Source organism: Bufo bufo, chromosome 4 (assembly GCF_905171765.1).
Source record: "Bufo bufo chromosome 4, aBufBuf1.1, whole genome shotgun sequence".
NCBI classification, from domain to species: Eukaryota; Metazoa; Chordata; class Amphibia; order Anura; family Bufonidae; genus Bufo; species Bufo bufo.
Window position 1 is genome coordinate 293,100,903 of NC_053392.1, and position 21,951 is coordinate 293,122,853.

The following is a 21,951-nucleotide window of genomic DNA, read 5'->3' on the forward strand; positions in this document are numbered from 1 at the left end:
TTGCGTTACCCAACAGCAAAAGAGGAAGATCCAGCATTCCATAAGATAAAATATTTCATGCTTTATTATCCTCCATAAAATACATATGTGAAAGAAAATGGACCATCACTTAGTGTTTCCGACACCTTAGTGCCCTTAGTCATAGCTATGAAATGCGTAAGCGATAGCCAGTTAGCCACTTTTTTGTCATATATAGTTTTTTATGGAGGCTTTCTAATAAAGTCTGTAAAACAGTATTTTTTTTTTTTTTTGTGCTGTGGGTGAAGCGGCACATATCCATGCTTCCTGACCAGAGGTTGGTGAGCCATCATTCAGTTGTTTTAATTTGCATCATCCTACTTCTCCATTAGTTCATCTCCATAAGCTTCAAATATTGAAATTTTGCTCATTCTAAAACCTCCAAGTACTACTGGGATGGACCCCTCACTTCTAGGTTCTTCAGTTACACCAAGGTTGAGCATATGTTCATCCTCAGATGACACCACCTTCCTATGTACTTCTGGTATACTGTATGACTTGAGATTTTCTTTACTACCGGGCTTGATTTGTACCTGATGTTTCTTTAGGCGGGTTCAACCTGATAGGTCAGAAAACTTGCTGTAGCCCGGCACCCTGAAAATAAAGTTACAAATTAATTCAAAGTTTTGGCTATTCACTTTGGATGTATCATACAAAATGGCATCTAGTTGACCTATACACCCCCTCCACTACTTCACCAGCCTTAAGAATATGCCATACGGAAAGGCAACTGAAGTCTTCTATGAACCCTAGATGTTAATGCCCACAATCCTGCAAACTGTACCAAAAGGGGCTTCTTTAAAGGTTTTACATTTCTGATTTCTGTTCTTTGAATGGAATTGTGTCTGTGATTGACAGCTGTGTAACCCATTCCTAATCATATAGGCACAACTACAATGTCTTTGTGCTGTGATTAATGCTTCCTTGAGCATGGAGGGCACTCCTGCTGGTAATGGCGGCAATGTCTTTGTATAACAATGTGTTAAAAACCAAAACAGTCATAATAAAGGGAGTTTGTGTAATTCTGAGTGATATCTTTGCATCTCAGAACTGTACTGTACACACAGCTATATAGTAGTCCTAACTGAACTGCAGTCTGATTCAATGTTGTCTTATACCGAAGTAATGCTATGGTTCTTCCCCACCCCATGCCTATACCCATGCAATATATTTTGATCAAAACACATCTGTGCCCACCTACCCGCGCCACGGTGTCCTCAGTCAGGCAGCTCAGGGCATATTTACTATTATATCATGCAGGATGTTTTGTATCTTTTTTCCGTGATTTTTTTTATTTGTCTTGAAGGAGTGGCACCTTTAGTTCTATACTGGGAGTAGCATTCTTGTGCACTTTTGCCCCCCCCTATCTAATAGGCGACCTTGATTAGTGGTACATATAGCTGTGCAGGCTCCTCCTCTCATTGGTTGCTGTATGCACACAGGTAACTAGGAGCAGCACACTATACAGTATGTGCAGGGTCTGCTCTTCTGAATATAGATGTCCATACAGCATAGGTAGGTTTAGTCTAGGACCTGCTTGACTGAGACCACCGTGGCGCGGGTAGGTGGGCACAGATGTGTTTTGATAAAAATATATTGGCTGAGAGTCTTGGATTTGATCATACCAGAATGAGGGCGTAGTCCATATTTAATGCTTGCATCTATTGTTGTAGTGCATTATTTTCCATGATTCTAATGCTGTTATTGGTGAAAATGACGTGACAGGCTCCCTTTAAATAATTTTCTTATTGAAGGTTATGGCTGAAAAATGAAACTTTTATTATGCAGCTTTTCTTTAATGGTAAAAGTTAGCAATTTTCTGTAATGTTAATTTTACAAAAAAAAAAAAAAACGCAGCAAAAACCATTTGGTCTGGTACCCCTGTAATCATAATAACCTTTTACAATATAGTGAACACAATATTTATGGAGATTGATAAACGGGGTAAATAAAAATGGCAAAAATTTTCCCCCCACTTATGTGTGTGGCAAAATGGCCAAAAAAAAAAAGTTATGGCTTTTACTGCTGAACATAATATGAGGGCTGATGGGTGGAGGCGGAGAGGAGTTGGGCACACGGTTTGCTTGTATAGGTGGCAGCCTTGGCTGGTTCATTTCTCATTTCTTGGCTTTGATCATATAAAGGGGGTAAGGTAGACTATAGAACTTTTATTGTTGTGTTAAGATCATGCCTCCTGAGAAGAGATTTCATTTTTGCATATTCTTGAAGTCAGGTTGAGCAGCGAAATACAATGTCAGTGCTAATAAATGGCTTCTGTTGCAGCAGCATCTGTCTTCCACATCTCTAGTTTGCTCGGACCATTTAGAAAACTGGAACTGAAGTGAAATTCCAGACCTGTAGGAAACTTTGAATGAAGAGTACACTACATCAAGCTGTCCTCAGCGGCTGCATTATTCACTGTCCTGATGCCCAGTAGATAGGTTGTGAGCTGGTTTGCAATAAGCATGTAATGATGAGGATTCAGGAGGAACGATGAGTCACCTTGACATTCTCCAGCTCGGGCGTGTAATGTAGGGTCCTCGATGATGTCTTTTGACCTTTTCTGTGTGGTTTATTGTACCACGTATGACATGCAGAAAGTGATGGAGGAATGAAATGAACTTGCATCAATGGTTGCTATGGTGAAAGCAAGTGGCAAGGGTGTTTGCTAATATGAGAACATAGTCCGCTTTCTAGACCTTTGCATTTTGTGCAGATATAGATAAAACCTAGTTTGGATTATGTGTAAAAATGTTTTTCTCTCTCGTGCTGGAGAAGGTGGAATATGAAGTGTCGGATTATGGCTGACTGCTCGAACAAGTATTGTTTTATTGCTGCAGATGAGACACTTCTAAACCTGACAGGAGAGGCGAGAGCATGGAACATACATTTTTGGGCAGATTCTGGCACTTATTTTTCCCATCCTGTCAGCCATAGACTAAACATGGATAGACACAGACAACAGAGGGCCCCTGTACAACAGCACATGGGCCCCATATGTGGGACCATATTCTGAGAGCCATAACTTTTTCACTTCTCAGCGACTGAGCTCTGGGAGGCCTTATTTGACATTTTTATTGGTGCCATTTTGGGGCACATACGTCTTTTTAATCTATTGTATGGATGGGCAGGTATTATTATAAGTTAGATGGTTACAGATGCAGTGACACCAGTTATATGTGCTTTTTTATTTTAATGGAAGAAAGGGGTGCCAATAAGCTCTTAACAAGCTCTGCCTCTAATGCCACCAGATGTAAGGCAGCTATCCTATAAGTCAATGTTCGACCCTTCCAATAGGCCTTGAGACCTGATTCAGATATTAAATTAGCCAGCACCTCATCTGCAACCAACCGTTTTGGGGTGATTGCTCCTCATCAGTGCAGAGCAGAGAGTACTGGCTTAACTGGGTGAGAAGCCTAAGTCAGAATTTGGGGGGTACTATCTCTCCTTGCATTGGTCGGCATGAGAAGACATAGGCCATACGCGCTCCTCTGGAATTCTAGGAAGAATGGAATGCAAATGAGCTCTTAACAAGCTCTGCCTCTAATGGCAAGAACTCATTTGCATCTCTTTCTTCCCAGAATTCCAGAGGAGCATGTATGGCCTAGAAGTCTCCTCACGTCGACTAAGGCGCTCTCTTCCCAAGGAGAGCTAGTACCTGCCAAATTTTTATTTTTGCGTTTATTCTTTATATTATTTAACTTGAACTATTGGTGTGCAATGATTTGCATGACATGAAAACTTATATTGGGGATAATGAAAGTCTTTGAGCTGTGATGTTCTGGTGTTCGTAAGAAGTCAGATGGGAGCATTTAGGCTGCTACCCCTCCAATATTGGAGTTTTATAGGAGCAGCAGTTGCAGAGCTGTTTCCAATTAAACATGAATGACTTGGAAATTGAACATTTTGATGACAATAACACTTACAGGAAGTGGGAAACCATTGATGATTATCACGTTGTGAGGAGATGGAAGATGTGGTCTGAAGAGGTTGTGGATTCTTGATGTAGATGGGAAGTATTAAATAGCAGATATCATGTTGTAATTAAAGGGGTTGTCCGGGATTATAAAAACTTGGCTACTTTCTTCCAAAAACGGCACTATCCCTGTCCACAAGTTGTGTATGATATTGAAGTTCTGTCCCATTGACTTGAATTGAGCTGAGCTGTAATACCACACACAACCTATGGACAAGGGTGGTGCTGTTTTTGGAAGAAAGCAGCCATGCTTTTATAATCCTGCACAACCCCTTTAATTCTTCTTCTATATGGAATGATTTGATTGGCTCTGGTTGAATTAGCTAAAAAAAAAAAGCAAGTAGTCACTTGAGGACTATTATTCCTAGCTGCAGAATAGGACCCACTGTAGAGCAGACAGGTGCTGTCAGTCTATATTCTGCATATACTGTGACATGCTAGTTGTTACTTTTATCTGTCCTTCCATTCCTTGGAATGGCCGTACGCCTTGTCATCTTTGGACAGCAGCTATTCCTCTGGACCCCCCCCTGTGCCCCCCTCCCCTAAACTTTCTGCAATACACATGCCAGATCAGCAGTCAAGCGCATTCATTTGCAAGAGGGAGAGAAGAAGCCGCTGCCAGACACCTAGCAGTGGCTTATCTCCTATGAGGTTAAAACCCAACATGCCTAATCATTCTTTCCATCAGGACATTTCCATTCAGCAGATACGGCTGACATTCCTCTAAGGTGTATGGGCATCTTAAAGGGGTTTTCCGAGATTTTGATACTGATGACCTAACCGTACATTGCATAGCAGCTGTGCTTGGTATTCCGCAAAGCCCCATTGAAGTGAATGGAGCTGAACTCTATACCGAGCACATCTGCTATACAATGTACGGCGCTGTGCTTGGTGAGCAGGGAGAAGCCTGCAGGGCTCGCAGGAGCACCGGTGCCTTCTCAAAGAGCTGATTAGTGGGGATCCCTAGTGTTGGACCCCCACCTATCAGATACTGATAACCTATCCAGAGGATCGGGAATCGGTATCAAAATCTTGGCAAACCCCTTTAACTCTAAACATTTTTAGGACTATTTGGAGCAGTTGAACTCTATACTGATCATTTGTATTTCTACTGATAATTGGGTTGGTTTTGTTCTGTAATTATCATTTTAACTTATGCAAGTGTGTCCCTTCTCCAGGCAAGTAGATCATGGCAGCCAAGTTTCTGGAAGATGACTGTGACTTTGTGTCGGAAAGTAAAAGTAGTATTGATATAGGGCTGCTTTCACGTGACTGTGTGCAGGCTGTGTGGAGGCTGCATTTCCCAGACTGACCACAGCTCATGTGAGCCAAAGTCATTGCATTAAATGATGCTGTGAGTACAGGACAGTATAGACCTGGAACTTAGCGTCCTAAACCACTATGATGCAGCAGTCGGTCCAGGAAATGTGGTTGTCACAGTGGCCATGTGAAAGTGGCCTTATTGTTTAATTCTGTTCTTTGTTTCCTCTATTCTAGTTGAGCAAGTTCCTGTGGAACCATATTACATCCCTTTGTCTCAGGCTGAAGTGGTTCAGGAGGGAAGCGACGTTACTCTTGTATCTTGGGGTACTCAGGTTAGTATACCTGCAGCCTTAAAGGGCATCTGTCAGCAGATTTGTACTTGTAGAACTGGCTGACCTGTCACATGTGCACTTGGCAGCTGAAGACATCTGTGTTGGTCCCATGTTCATATGTGCCATGTTCAAATTAAGTTTTAATATATGCAAATGAGCCACTAGGAGCAACAGGGGCTTTGTCATTGCAGAGAGAGCTGAGCCCATTGCTCCTAGAGGCTCATTTGCATATATTAAAACATCATTTATTTCAGCAATGCAGGCACATATGACCATGGCACCAACACAGATGTCTTCAGCTGCCAAGTGCACATGGAACAGGTCAGTCAGTTTCATAGGTACAAATCTGCTGACAGATGCCCTTTAACATTGTTCTATGTCATAGCCGACTTGGGTTTGAAGCTATAATTATTGGAAGGTGGATTCTTTAGGTGATTTATCTAGACGTCAGGGCAACTTTATGTTTTATATATTATTCTTATTTTCCCTTCATTATCCTTTACACAATAATCATGAATGGAGTAATGACGTGTAGCTCCAGCCCATTTCCTGAGAGCTTATAGTTCTTTTTAAAAGCTCACAGAAGACTTGCTTAGCCAAATTAGGTTTGCGTCACCTTTAATCGTGTAATTACTGTAAACTGGGGACGCTAAAATGAAAACAAAAAAGTCTTTATTCACTATCACTCAATTAAAAAGATTGGGAAGGATGTATTAAACACACAGTAACAAATAGTTGTCAGTGGTAGCAATGAACGTTGCAGGTAATAGACTGAAATAAACCCGCAAACCCCATTGCTCCCTATGCTGTGGCTGAACGCGTTTCTTATAGTAAATCCACCCCCCAGAGCTGCCTCCATACACGTTGGGGGGTGGCGTGATGCTGCTCTGATATATGTAAAACAGCTCACACTATGCTTCTGCTGTAGGGATCCTGATGATTTACTATAAGAAACGCGTTGAGCCACGGCATAGGGAGCAATAGCATAGGTAGTAACCCCTTGAAATGAGCATCTAGCGGCAGGGATTGTTAGTTTAACCCTTGACTGACTAAGAAGTGTGGTTTAGCCGAACTCCATCTGCACCAACATGCAGCAATAGTGGATGGTCTGCGGTCTGTGTCACACTGCTACGTGATTTTATTGTGCAGTCAGTCGGGTTATGTCAAGATAGGCTACTGAAGCACAGATGGGGTGGAACTATACCCTGTAATATGTTGTAGCCCTTTATCAGTGGTATCAATTGTGCATCCTTTAAGTCTGGGGCACAAATGGCAATTGGGGTTTGCGGGTTTATTTCAGTCTATTACCTGCAACGTTCATTGCTACCACTGACAACTATTTGTTACTGTGTGTTTAAAGGGGTTTTCCGGGTTCAGAGCTGAACCCGGACATACCCATATTTTTACCCAGGCAGCCCCCCCTGATGTTATCATCGGAGCATCTCATGCTCCGATGCGCTCCCTTGCCCTGCGCTAAATCGCGCAGGGCACGGGCTCTTTTGTTTACTATAGCACACTGCCGGGCGGAGGCTTCCGCCCCGGCAGTGTGTTCGGTGACGTCACCGGCTCAGATGGGCGTGCTTTAGCGCTGCCCTAGCCGTTTTACTGGCTAGGGCAGCGCTAAAGACCGCCCATCAGTGCCGGTGATGTCACCGTGCTTCCTGGCAGCCCCATGGAGAGCCCGGTTCGTCACCGGAACTCCTGAAAATGCCTTTGCCCTGCGCGAATTAGCACAGGGCAAAGGAGAGCATCAGAGCATAAACTCAAGTCGAGAGGCTGCCTGGGTGAACATAGGGGTATGTCCGGGTTCAGCTCTGAACCCGGACAACCCCTTTAATACATCCTTCCTAATCTTTTTAATTGAGTGATAGTGAATAAAGTTTTTTTTTGTTTTCATTTTAGCGTCCCCAATTTATAGTAATTACACTTATAGTCCTTTTTAGCTGTTTATCCCCCAGTATTATGTACTTGTAATTTAAAATGGTATTCTTCTCAAAAGAAGGCTTTGTCTTTTTTTAATACAGCTCTCTTTTAAAATCAAGATCTTACTATTACTGTTCATCATATTGAAGCACAGCGTCAACTTTAAATATAACATTGAGTATTAATTTACTGTAGTAAATATAACAGCTTTGTAAAGTAACAAATAGTTTCTGTTGAATTTGTTTTAAATATGTATATTTTCAAACCACTGATCATCTGATGGAGGTAAATTGTGACGTATAAATGCACCTTTAGCTATCCGTATTAAAGGGGTTGTCTCACTTCAGTAAGTGGCATTTAACATGTAAAGAAAGTTAATACAAGGCACTTACAAATGTATTGTGATTGTCCATATTGCCTCCTTTGCTGGCTGGTTTAATTTTTCTATCACATTATACACTTTGCGTTTCCATGGTTTCGACCACCCTGCAATCCATCAACGGTGGCCGTGCTTGCACACTATAGGAAAAAGCACTGGCCTCTCTGGTACCTGGAACCGTGGGAGCGCACATAGGCTAGTGTTTTTTCCTATATTGTGCAAAGACGTCCACCACTGCTGGATTGTAGGGTGGTGGTAACCATGGAAACGAGCAGTGCATAATGTGATGGAAAAATGAATCCAGCTAGCAAAGGAAGCAATATGGACAATCACAATACATTAGTAAGTGGCTTGTATTAACTTTCTCTACATGATGCTGAGGTGACACAACCCCTTTAAACTATTTCCAGTATTAATGAGCTGGATTGTACTGACTAAGCTCTTTCACCAATACCTAACTGCTGATGGTTTCTAGGTGAACTTGAAAAAAAAAGTCAAAATTGTAATAAAGATTTGTTGCCAAGTTTCTAGATTTGACATAGCTCTGTAGTAACCAGCTCTGCCCACTAGAGGACTGGACAGAACTGTGTAGTTTCAGAGCAGACTTGTTGGGCTGGAGCTGTTGCTGCAGAGCATCTGATTGACGGGGGTGCAGTGTTGGACCCCTACCAATCGGATATTGATGTGGATAGGTGTTGGGGCTACCCTTGCTGGAGTTCACGGGATGTGTGGCTAGGCGACTAGTACAAAAGCACCTTACCATATCGATCTAAATAATTAATTACGTAGTTACACCTCACCCTCACTACTGATACTCCAAGACGCCTCCACTAAAGGTTTGTTTTTTAAGAGCCCACATTATACAGAAAACCTTCAGTTGCTCCTTCTTATCCTCCTATAATCCCAGTTTGTTACTTAAATACGACTATTTCCCCCAAACTACTATCTAAATAGGGTAGCCTTATGTGCTCCAAGCTTAGCATGTGGCTTCATTCAAGTACACATGACAGAACTTATTAAAGGGGGTTTAATATAACGAAAAGCCACAATGCTTAGATATACAAAAAAGGTGTAAGAAAAGACATACAGTAATATAATACAAAACAGTTTATTAAAATAAAAGGGAATAAACCCCAGAAACCTAATGTAGTTATGTATAGGATCTGGCGCCAGAGATAGGCAGGACCAGGACATAGCTTCACTTCAGTGATCTTCAAGAAATGACCCCCAGCCCTGTTTTTTAACTCCTTCTAAACATTCTCTTTCTATATCGCATCCTTTGATGTCGCTGTTGGCGTCTGGGTCTAGCTAATTGCTTTCATGACTCTTATTATACCAGCCCTGTCTTATATGGTTGCTGAGGTGCAACTGGTCCTAAAAGGGGGTTGTGTTGAGTCTGCCAGAACAAGACCTGCCCTTTGCAGTGGCTTTCCACTAAAACTGGTCATACACTTTATACTTTTGTTGGCCGAACCCACTGAGAACAGCAGGTTTTGCCGACACTTCAATGTACGCAGGAAGCTTCTGACTCTCTCCCAATAGATGATGTTGGGGGAAGACCAGAATTGGACGAAATGAATATTTTCACCCAATCCTTTTAAGCTACAGAGAGATAAGCCACCGGCAGAACTGCCTGGCAGTGGCTTTCTCCACTTTCCCCATAGCATACACAGACACGTTCAGCTTTATATGGGGAAACTGGAAGGGAGATGGGAGAGAGATCTGTCGGCCAAATGATTGTTAGGCTGACTGCTATTGAATGTGTATGGCCAGCTTAAGACTCCTAGAAAAGGATTCTGAGTGAAGATTCTGCTCCTTGATGTCCATAATGCTATGATGGGTTAATTCCTAATAATCAACTTCTTTAGAAGAATACTGTTAGTTTTTTGGACTATAAGCCACACAGGGGAGTAATGAGGGAAGCACTGCGCTGGCTCTATTCGCCTTCCCTGGTCTTCTTCCAGACCCCGCTCTGCACTGTGTCCTGACTGCGCACATTATGACCTGATACTATGTGACATCAGGTCACAGTGCTGCACAGGCCAGAAGAAGACCAGGGCACAGTGAGTGTCAGTGCCATCCAGAGCAAACGAGGTAAGTTTTTTTTTTTTAATGTCTGATATGAGACTGATGGGGAAGGGGGGGGTCTGATCTGAGGCTGATGGAGCTTGGGGGTCTGAAGCCTGATCTGAGGCTGATGGAGCTTGGGGGTCTGAGGCCTGATCTGAGGCTGATGGAGCTTGGGGGGTCTGATTTTGGGATCTAATCTGTTGAATAATGGTAGTCTGATTTGGGGGTCTGATAAGGATTGGGTCTGATCGGAGGTCTTGTGCAAAACATTTTTTTTCTTATTTTCCTCCTGGAAATCCTAGTTGTGTCTTGTAGTCTGGTACGTCTTATAGTCCGAAAAATCTGGTATAGTGGTTAAAAATGACTCATAGAAGATTTTCTGAGTTAAATTGGAAATTTTGCTTCATGCAGTTATTACATTCTAGATTGAGTATTTTTACTTTTATTTGACACCCCAAACAATGGACAGGCCACATCATAGGAGTACATCATTGTCTGAGAATCTATGTTACGTTTTATAACTATTAGAAAACTGTTCACTTACTCTTGTTTTATCCAAGTGTTAAAAATATTACGAAATTACTTGTGCATGCTTGACAATACGGAAAAATTGAAAAGTTGAATAGTTGTTACCTTCCTCTTCCCCGGATTTCTTTTACCTCCTGTATAACTTTGGCACTTTGTAACTTTCCATTACTTGTTTTTGCTGACATGCGGCCTAATATTCTTTCAGGTTCATGTTATCCGTGAAGTTGCATCTCTGGCCCAAGAAAAACTTGGCTTGTCCTGTGAAGTGATCGACTTAAGAACTATTTTGCCATGGGATATTGAAACAGTCTGTAAGGTAAGCAATATGTCATCATAAGAACGTTTTGAGTGATCAGGTACCTGGAATTGGACCGGAAGTATTTAATGTCTCTTAAAGATGTCATTTGAAATTTATAAAGGAAGACTATGAAGAGCTTGCGCAGCCACTTTTGACATTAATTCAGTGGAAGGGATGTGTATTATTATTCTAAATTGTACTTGGTGCAAGTGATTATTTTACTTCATCTGCTCGTTTTACATGCCTCTAAAAAGCTTCCTTATGTGATCAATGACTCGCTTCACAATGTAGTAAGAAAGCATAGCATCAGAGATGGATTAAAGGGAGGGCAAAAGGAGCAGGGCCCTCCACCCCCGAGTTCTCACAGGTTCTCTGGAATATTTCTAGCAGTAAGATATAGGATTTTAAAACATTTATGGTAGTTTTAGTATACTTCTGCAGGTTCTTTCTTGTTGTTCAGAGTTCTGATGCCTTGTGTCCTTGAATAGCAAAAGAAGAACAGTAGTTGAGTCATCATGTTTTTCTCCATAGGGAAATAAGTAAAAGTGTACCATAAGTAAATTTCTTTGAAACTCAGAAGATTTCTTATTACTGGTGCTGTGGACAATATATTACCGTATTTTTATATTATAAGACGCACCTAGGTTTTTGAGGAGGAAAATAAGAAAAAAAATATTTTTAACCAAAAGGTGTGCTTTTGAACTAATGGTGGTCTGTGCCTGACACTATTATGGGGGATCTGTGGATGACGCACTGTCATGTGGGGGATCTGTGGATGGCACTGTTATGGGGGATCTGTGCATGACACTATTATGGGGGATCTGTGGATGACGCACTGTCATGTGGGGGATCTGTGGATGGCACTGTTATGGGGGATCTGTGGATGGCACTGTTATGGGGGGGGATCTGTGGATGGCACTGTTATGGGGGGGATCTGTGGATGGCACTGTTATGGGGGGGGATCTGTGGATGGCACTGTTATGGGGGGGGATCTGTGGATGGCACTGTTATGGGGGGGGATCTGTGGATGGCACTGTTATGGGGGATCTGTGGATGGCACTGTTATGGGGGATCTGTGGATGGCACTGTTATGGGGGATCTGTGGATGGCACTGTTATGGGGGATCTGTGGATGGCACTGTTATGGGGATCTGTGGATGGCACTGTTATGGGGGACCTGTGGATGGCACTGTTATGGGGGGGGATCTGTGGATGGCACTGTTATGGGGGGGGGGGGGGGGATCTGTGGATGACACTGCTATATATGTGTCATCCACAGATCCCCCTCATAACAGTGTCCCCCAATACACCGGCCCGCCGCTCACCGCAGTATTTCTAAACATTAATCCTTAACCTGTTAATAAGTTTATTTAAAGCTGCGCTCTCCCCTGTATAAGTACTGGACTTACTAACAAGCTTCCATAGCAGGCAGAGTGGACGGCAGCAGTAACGTCACTCACTGACGTCGCGCACCTGCTCCTCCCACTTTGCAGGCGTAGCAGGCGCGCAACGTCAGTGAGTGACGTTACTGCTGCCGTCCGCTCTGCCTGCTATGGAAGTTTGTTCGTAAGTCCAGTACTTATACAGGGGAGAGCGCAGCTTTAACTAAACTTATTAACAGGTTAAGGATTAATGTTTAGAAATACTGCGGTGAGCGGCGGGGCCCGGTGTAAGAGTACAGTGACTGCACCGGGCCCCGCCGCAAGTTCCGGACTCCAGCCCCTCCTCTCTCCCTGCTCATACATCGCAGGCTGCGATGTAAAATAGAAGCATTCGCTACATAAGACGCAGGGGCATTGCTTTGTGCAACTACACCTTTTGTCCTTGCACCAGTTGTAATAAATCCCCCCATAGGATCTTAAACTATTATTACTCTAGATCCAGCATAAGGGATACCATTATCTACTACTCTGCTTGACCAATGGTACAAGGTCAACCATAGGGATGGCCTGTCAAATGACTAATCTGTAGACAACACAACAATACAAAGGGCTGTAATTGACTGTCATGTTCATATGATGTGCCATACCTATGGACCTAGGGAATTAAGTTTCTCCTTCTGGAAACCACCAAGCTAGTGTACGGATTCTTATTAGGCAGACAGTGCTCCCAGACAACCTGCTCTGCATGGACGAGAGGTAAAAACTCTGAAACTGGTCTGTGGATTGGTCCTCATTGCGCCATATAGGGTAGCCATATATGACATATAGGGTTGCGACGTAGTGGGTGGATGTATCCTCCTAAATAAGCTTATTTACATTCCCTTTTTCCCAGGGAACACTGTCTGGCCTATAAGACTCCCTACAGAAACTTGGCGGTCCACATGGAAAAACATAATGCCCCCAAACCCATGTCAGTACCCTGCACTGCACTGACAAGGGCAAACCTGCTGGAACAGCTGTGTGGAGATGGGTGTCTTTTCGTTATGGAAAATATTTTGGTTTTGACTTATATCCCAAATCCCAACCTGCTTTAAATAGAAGTGAATCAGCTCTCACCCTTTGATGATGATAAATCTTAATTTTATTGCCATAAACAGAATACAGACAAATATGACGCGTTTCGACTAAACAGCCTTTTTCAAACAAGCATGTCACATTAAACATCATGGTACATATATAAAGCAAAAAGAGGCACATTCAAGATGGAATCCTAGTGTAACAACACTCACCTTTGGGGCGTATACCCCACCGATTGGTCCTATAACAACATGTGACTAGACTCCAGCATAGATCCACATGAAAAAGACAGGATTCCAGCACTTGTATGGATCTTTAGGTCTGGTCTTTATTTCCACAAATGTAAAACCTCTAAGGCCTCTTTCAAACGGGCGTTGTGGGAAAATGTGCGGGTGCATTACGGGAACACCCACGATTTTTCCGCGCGAGTGCAAAACATTGTAATGCGTTTTGCACTCGCGTGAGAAAAATCACGCATGTTTGGTACCCAAACCCGAACTTCTTCACAGAAGTTTGGGCTTGGGATCGGTGTTCTGTAGATTGTATTATTTTCCCTTATAACATGGTTATAAGGGAAAATAATAGCATTCTGAATACAGAATGCATAGTAAAATGGTGCTGGAGGGGTTAAAAAAAAAAAAAAATAATAATAATAATAATAATTTAACTCACCTTAGTCCACTTGCTCGCGCAGCCCGGCATCTCCTTCTGTCTCTATATTCTGCGTTTTTCCCGTTTTTCCCGGCATCTCCTTCTGTCTCCTTTGCTGAACAGGACCTGTGGTGACATCACTCCGGTCATCACATGATCCATCACATGATCAAAGATCATGTGATGACCGGAGTGACGTCACCACAGGTCCTGTTCAGCAAAGGAGACAGAAGGAGATGCCGGGAAAAACTTGAAAAACGCAGAATATAGAGCATGCTGCGATTTTTACGCAACGCACAAGTGATGCGTGAAAATCACCGCTCATGTGAACAGCCCCATAGAAATGAATGGGTCGGTATTCAGTGCGGGTGCAATGCGTTCAACTCACGCATCGCATCCGCGCGGAATACTCGCCCGTGTGAAAGGGGCCTAATAGCACCTTCTCCCAATCACACACATTTACGCGTTTCGAACAATTGTGTTCTTAATCGTAACAAGGTATGTTTGCCTCACCATGGACTTAAATAGGTCCTCCCAGCGGGTGGAGGGGGGACCCGATCCAGGGCGTGACAGATACCTGCTCAAACATGTATACACCCGTGATAAAACAGAATATACAAATACATAAATGCACTATAAAATACATCACCGCCTTTTATCTAACATAAACTTGCATGCTGATGTGTCCAGAGGTGAGTCCGGACCCCAATCCGGATGCAATCTCCTATGCAGATTAATTGTGTGTTTCTCAAAAATCGCGTGGTGTAAATACAACCCGAAATATACATAGGCAAGAAAAAAGATCGTTCTATAAAGCGGAACTTCCAGTGCATAATTAATTCTAATAATCTTGAAAATATACATTTCAAATATAAAAACAAATGTAAAAACAAACGACTTTAAATGGAACAAAATTATTTTTAGGTATGACAAACTTAATACTAATACATCAGCTCCTTTTTTCGGTTCAGACCATGTGGGTATCTGGTGTTTAATCTGAAGATCCAGAAAGCTTCACGTAAAAGAATCTTTTTCTTAATATCTCCTCCCCTGATTGGATCTGCGACTCTATTGCAAATGTACAGAAACCATTGCGACTGCGATTGTCTACATGAATAATGTGGTTGGCTGGGGTTACAGATGTAGTTCACATGCTCTCCTAATCTTTCCTTGTATTTTCTACTTGTACTACCTATGTTTTCTAGTGCGTGTATACATAGAAGGTGACCATGTTGTGGCAAGAGTATTGGGTCGTCTAGAAACTATTCGGCAACCACTTTTCAGTATCTCCCGAAGTATATCATCTTCATATAAGATAGGAAGACACTTATTGATTGTCTTTTGTATCAATGTGAATTGATGACTGTACGTTAGTACAAGAGTGGGTTTACAATCATTTTTATTATATGTGGTAAATTTATTTGTATTTTTATTATTATTTGATGTTTTGTATAGAAGGCCCGTTCTTGACCTATTTTTGCGACATTAAAGCCTCTGGATAGCATCCAGTCTGAGTATCCTCTGGCTTTCAGACGTTTCCAAATCCAGCATAGTTCATGTGCTTCAGGTCATCTTGTAAACATAATTAGTAACATAAATTCTACATAAACCGTTACATAAGATCCGAATTTGGCTGCATCTACAGTGAATCAATATAACATGTTAACCTAATCAATCACAAATCATGGCACGGGGAATAGAAATGTATACAGAGCTTTGTAGCCATAGAGATGAACATGTACCTGGTTATGAGCGGTAGGTGTTAATCCAACATGTGCAAATCATTGTTGAGGAACAGTTTATTGCCAAGTAAAGTAGTGCACTAAATTGCATTCTTCTTAATGTAAGTGGTGCAATATCTAGGCCAAGAAAGGCCTGGTTTAAGACGGCCAGACATTGACTTATAGGGTTATAGGTATAGCTTTTGTTCTGGATAAAAGCTTATTTATGTAGCTATGGGCAACTTGTCATTACATTAACCCCTTCTACCTTGGGCCAGTTTTCGCTCTTCTGCCCAGGCCATTTTTTGCAAATCTGACATGTCACTTTATGTGATAATAGCTTTGGAACACTTTTACTTATCCAAGCCATTCTAAGATTGTTTTCTCGTGCCACATTGTACTTCATGATTAGTCATAAATTTGAGTCAATATATTTCACTTTAGAAAAATTCCCAAATTTTCAATTCTCTACTTTTATAATAGATAGCGATGCCTCATATAATAGTTATTACTTTAGATTTCCCATATGTCTACTTCATGTTTGGATCATTGTGAAAATGAAATTTTATTTTTTGGGGACGTTATAAGGCTTAGAAGTTTGGAAGCAAATCTTGAAATTTTTCTGAAAATTTCCAAAACCCACTTTTTAAGGACCAGTTCAGGTCTGAAGTCACTTTGTGAGGCTTACATAATAGAAACCACCCAAAAATGACCCCATTTTAGAAACTACACCCCTCAAGGTATTCAAAACTGATTTTACAAACTTTGTTAACCTTTTAGGTGTTCCACAAGAATGAATGGAAAATGGAGATTACATTTCAGAATTTCACTTTTTTGGCAGATTTTACATTTTAATAAATTTTTTTCCAGTAGCAAAGCAAGGGTTAACAGCCAAACAAAACTCAATATTTATGGCCCTGATTCTGCGGTTTACAGAAACACCGGTCGTAAACTGCTGTATAGCAACACGGCAGGGCGCAGTAGGAAAGGAACGCCATGTGGTTTTTGGAAGGCAGATTTAGCTGAACTGGTTTTTAGATGCCATGTCCCATTTGAAGCCCCCCTGATGCACCCTTACAGTAGAAACTCAAAAAAGTGACCCCATTTTGGAAACTACGGTATAAGGTACCAGTTTTATTGGTACTATTTTGGGGTACATATGATTTTTAATTGCTCTATATTACGTTTTTTGTGAGGCAAGGTAACCAAAAATTTATGTTTTAGCACCGTTTTTTTTTTTTTTTTTTACAATATTCATCTGACCGGTTAGATCATGTGCTATTTTTATAGAGCAGGTTATTACGGACGCAATGATATCAAATATGTCTACTTTCTATGAGGTTTGTTTCAGTTTTACATAATAAAGCACTTTTGAAAACAAAAATTAAGTTTTTGTATCTCCATTTTCTGAACACCCTATTTTTTATTTTTTTTCTGAGGATCGTCTTGTGCAGGGGCTTGTTTTTTGCAGGAAGAGTTGACATTTTTTATTGGTACCATTTTTGGGTACATATGATTTTTTGATCATTCATTATTACACTTTATGAGGCAAGGTGACCAAAAAATTGGCTGTTTTGGCGTAGTTTTTTTTTATTTTTTTTACAGCGTTTACCTGTGGGATTAGGCCATGTGACTTTTTTATAGAGCAGATCGTTACGGACGTGGCAATACCTAATATGTATACTTTTTCTTATTTATTTAAGTTTTACACAATAATCGCATTTTTGAAACCGAAATAATGATATTTTAGTGTCTCCATAGTCTGAGAACCATAGCTATTTTTTATTTTTTTTTAATTAGAATTGTCTTAGGTAAGGACTCATTTTTTGCGGGATGAGGTGACTGTTTGATTGGTACTATTTTGGGGAGTATATGCCTTTTTGATCGCTTGGTGTTTTTGTGATGTAAGGTGACAGTTTTTTTTTTTTACGGTGTTCACCTAAGGGGTTAGGTCATGTAGTTTATTTATAGAGATGGTTGTGACAGACGTGGCGATACCTAATATGAAAACTTTTTTTTATTTTATTTCACTTTAGCACTAAAATAGCAGTTTTGATGCAAAAAATAATCATATTTTAGTGTCTCCATTGTCTGAGAGCCATAGCTTTTTTTTTTTTTGACCGATTGTCGTAGTTAAGGTCTCATCTTTTGCGGGATGGGGTGACTGGTACTATTTTGGGGGGCATACGCCTTTTTGATCACTTGCTGTTGCAATTTTTGTGATGTAAGGTGACAATAATAGCTATTTTTTTTTACACAGTTTTTATTTAAATTTTTTTTTTTTTACGGTGTTCACCTGAGGGGTTGGGTCATGTGATATATTTATAGAGCTGGTCATTACAGATGCGACGATACCTAATGTGTGTGTTTTTTTTCTTTTCTGTTTTTTATTATAAAATAAAGGGAAAGGAGCGTTTTTTTTTCTTTTATTAATTTTATTACTTTATTAATTTTATTAAAAACACTTTTTTTTTAAACTTTTTTTTCTTTACTTTATTTCTGATCACTTTTGGGGGTCTGATCCCCTCTGCAATGCACTACAATACATCTGTATTGTAATGCATTTCCTGTATGTGTACTACACTGAGTCATACACTAACAGGTTGCCTAGGAGACCCAGCCTGAGGCTGGATCTACTTGGCACCCGTAGAAGGCAGGTCCTGATGCCGTGCAAGGCATTGGGCAGCCTCTGCACGGCATAGGACTGCCTTTTGACACATCGAGTCCCCGCCACAGCAGCGCGGGGACTCGATGCGCTCCTCCCTCACCCGACACAAACCCCTTCTATGTCGGGGTCAGCGCGGACCGCGGCATAGTAGGGGTTAATCAGTTGGCATCGGCTTTTACAGCGATGCCGGCGGATACAGCAGGGGCCCGGCTACCAGGGACTGCCGGGCCCCTGCAGTGATCGCGCGCACACCGCTCCGGTGCCCACCCTATCACCATGGCGTACTATTGTGTCAAATTGCGGGAACGCAGTGGCTTCCATGACATAATAGTACGTCATGTGTCGGGAAGGGGTTAACACGTGAAAAGAGGAATGGTGAAGCACCTTCACAGTAAGATAGTGAGATCATATATTTTGGTCTATAATACGCACCGGACTATAAGACACACACCAGGTTTAGGCAACAGAAAATTAGAAAAAACATAAGGAGCTGTCCGTTCATCAGGCATTACACAACAATTATAAAAACATGCCTAGATGTGTTTGTGTAGATATGTATATATAATATATATATAGTAATGAAAAGAAAATAGCGGCACTCCTTAGTTTGCCAAGTGCAAACATCCTTGAGAGGATTCTGGATAAAAATCAACAAAATGTTATGCCAAATATAGACAAGGCAGCACAACAACGTGGATTCTTTAATACACCCAGTGCAACGTTTCAGCTCATCTCAGTGGAGCCTTTGTCAAGCAGTGATAACAGTGCTCAATACAAATATATATAGGTCCATACAAAAGTGATCATGATTATACAATAATTAAATCAATCAATCAAGAAATAAACATGATTATATGTGCAAAATACAGTATTAATTCATACAGCTTATATCAGACTGATACCTCTGAGGTTACATGATCATAAGCGTTCAATAAAAAAGTGAAATGTTCCATGTATAAATGGTAAAACGTGTGTAAATATGACTCATTAGTAATAATAAAGTGCATATGTGCCAATAAATCACAACTACTTCAGTGTATTAAATCTGTGAGGCACTCACCCTCCATAATAGAACCCATGCAGTAATGGTTCGGCATCCTGTGGTGTCTATTGCATCGGCACAACGTCATCATAAGGGCTAGGGAATCGCCCAAGGTTAGTGGAAACTCTCCATTGCCCATGCGCATGTTGACGTGTGTGCGCATGGTCCATATGCTAATACTTTGAATGGAACTCCCTGTGTAGACCTAGCTGACCGTGCATGTCCTGACCGCATCCACATTATTCAAGCAGTAACCATGGGTACATTATAAACAAAGAATATTATATTATAGGTATTGTGTTTCACTTATTCTCATAGATATGCAAATAGGGATCCATGGTGTATTCAGGAGAAGCGCTTGATACTCATTGGTCAACCGAGGGCCGCACTTTCACCGGACAAGCTTTAAAACAAGATCAGATATAGCTGTTAGAAATCAGGTCGGGAGTGAAAGCAGGGGGAACCTGCTTTTACTTTCGCCTGCTATCATTCTCATCCTGATTTCTAACAGCTATATCTCTCGATTTAGTGGTGATCCTGATCTTGTTTAGACAATCAGCTTTCAAACAAGACCAGAATCTCTAACTGCTCCCAATCCAGATATGAGTGGTTAAAGCAGCCCACCCCCCTCACAATGCAGAGCATGAGCAAACTTGTCACGGATCAGCGGATGTGAACCCACTGTGCTACTGACTGGCTGTACCCTGGAGGGGCGTGACTAAGCAACTACCTTCTCTTCGCTAAAGCCTCTGAAGGTGAGGATAGACTTGGGCTGCTAGGGTAGTTGCCAGGTGCCACTCCAGAGCAATCCCAGAGTCAGTAGCAGCTGGTCCAGGCAGACCAGAAGATACATGAGATAGGTACCAGCAGTACAGGCATGGTAGACAGGCAGGGTCGTTACCAGGAGCAACAAAGCAGGACCGAAGGATGAGGCAGGGTGTAGTCAGACAGGCAGAAGGTCAGGGCAGGCGGCACAGGTACAGGTCAGGCAATCAGGATCGACAACGGGAGAGACAAAGCAAGCAGGCAGGGATCAGACGATAAGTGGAGTCCAGGAACAAAGTATAGGTCAGGAACACAAGTGGTTATCAAGCTCTTTAGCAACAGACTAGGACCTTGACACTCAGGCATCTGGGAAAAGGGCTGAGCCCCTTAAGTATGTGTAGGAGAGCCAGCGTTGGTCAATGAGGTCACCTGACCCAACTCAGCCCAGCCCCAGAGAGTGATGCATACCGCCCTTAGAGCAGTGACACATGAAACCAGTCGAACTCATGCTGTGTCCAGGGCTGAATGGAAGTTTTGGAGTGGAATCCTCAGAAGCAACATCACTCACACAGAGTGTCCCGGACTGCAGCGGTAACTGGGAAGCACTTATCACTGATCACCGAAGAGCACGCCTCCCGGGACCGCAGCAGTAAGCAGGGGAACAGCGTCGCACAGCAGTAGCTGTTACAACTCTGCTGATAGCACCATGGTTGCCTAGGCAATCCTGGTGCACTTCAGCCCCAGTGAGCCTTCAAGCGCTGAAATAATGCTGAGATGCCCTGCTGATGAATAATGCATTAGGCTAGTACATAACCACAGTGCCTGCGGACTATAACAAAATTTTTTTTTTTTGCTGCGTCTTATAGTGTGAAAAATATGGTAATTGTGTAGTTTATGTTGTCTTTAAGTTTTAAATTCTTGCAAAACCTCTTAAAATGAACCCAGCCCCAAGCTTCGATTTAGAAGTTTTCCATTTTCACAAATTTTACAGTTTGCTCCAGTGGTTGTGTTTGATTATTATTATTTTTTTCCATTTCGTTCTCCTTCAGTAAGCCATCCGGAAAGCTTCTGATATAGTCATAAAACACTGGCTGCTACTTGTTTATATTGGGTAGGACATATTCTGCCTAGTATATCTTTTTCCTTTTCGGCAAAATGTCCATTGATTTTATTGCATTTTTCTTTCCTAGCCACTATCCACATGATTACAAATCTACTCTTTTGGTTTCCTCTTCCTTTGAGCCAGTGTTTTCCATTTCCGTCTTAATTTCTTCTTTTTGTTTTAGTATTTTGCTTTCTCAGATCCCCCTTGTACTTTTTCTGATGAGATTAATGGTTAGCTGATGTTGGCTGTGACCTGCTTCTCTCTTGCTCCATTTTTATATTAGATCTCACTTGTAAATACATTTTTCTGATAGTGAAATGCTTTACTAGCTAATATATGAAAATTTATTAGGTGCTTTGTGACGATATAGGGTTATAAAGTCCACTGTGTACCACAAAGATTTTTGGCCATTAATAGGACTCAGAATCCAGTTAAAGTATCCAATAATTCAAGCGAGAAAATAGAGAGCTTTTGAGTACATGATCTTTTATGTGACAATAAACTATATGCTATGTGGGTGGGAAGGAAAATGAATGATTGATTTTCTGTCATATCCAATGGAGCTACTAACTGCTAATTTTTACAGGATTCAGAGCATGCTTTCTTCTACCAAAGATAGAATTTAATATGCTTTCACATGAAAGACTATTTTAATACATCGTGTAGTAGGTGGCTCACCAATTGAACACAATAAAATGGGTGCACACTTCAAATAGACTCGCCCGTCCTATGGAATAAATAGAAAAATGGATAG

The 21,951-nt window shown here is 41.6% G+C and overlaps 1 protein-coding gene across 1 annotated transcript in view; it reads left to right on the top strand.

Annotated features, from left to right (window-relative positions):
- BCKDHB (branched chain keto acid dehydrogenase E1 subunit beta) overlaps positions 1–21,951 on the top strand; it is a 241,806-nt gene that overhangs the window by 96,175 nt on the left and 123,680 nt on the right. Inside the window, exons 7-8 of the mRNA XM_040428690.1 lie at positions 5,492–5,589; positions 10,695–10,805. Coding sequence (XP_040284624.1) covers positions 5,492–5,589; positions 10,695–10,805 — 209 coding nt within the window. The remainder of the gene's footprint in view (positions 1–5,491; positions 5,590–10,694; positions 10,806–21,951) is intronic.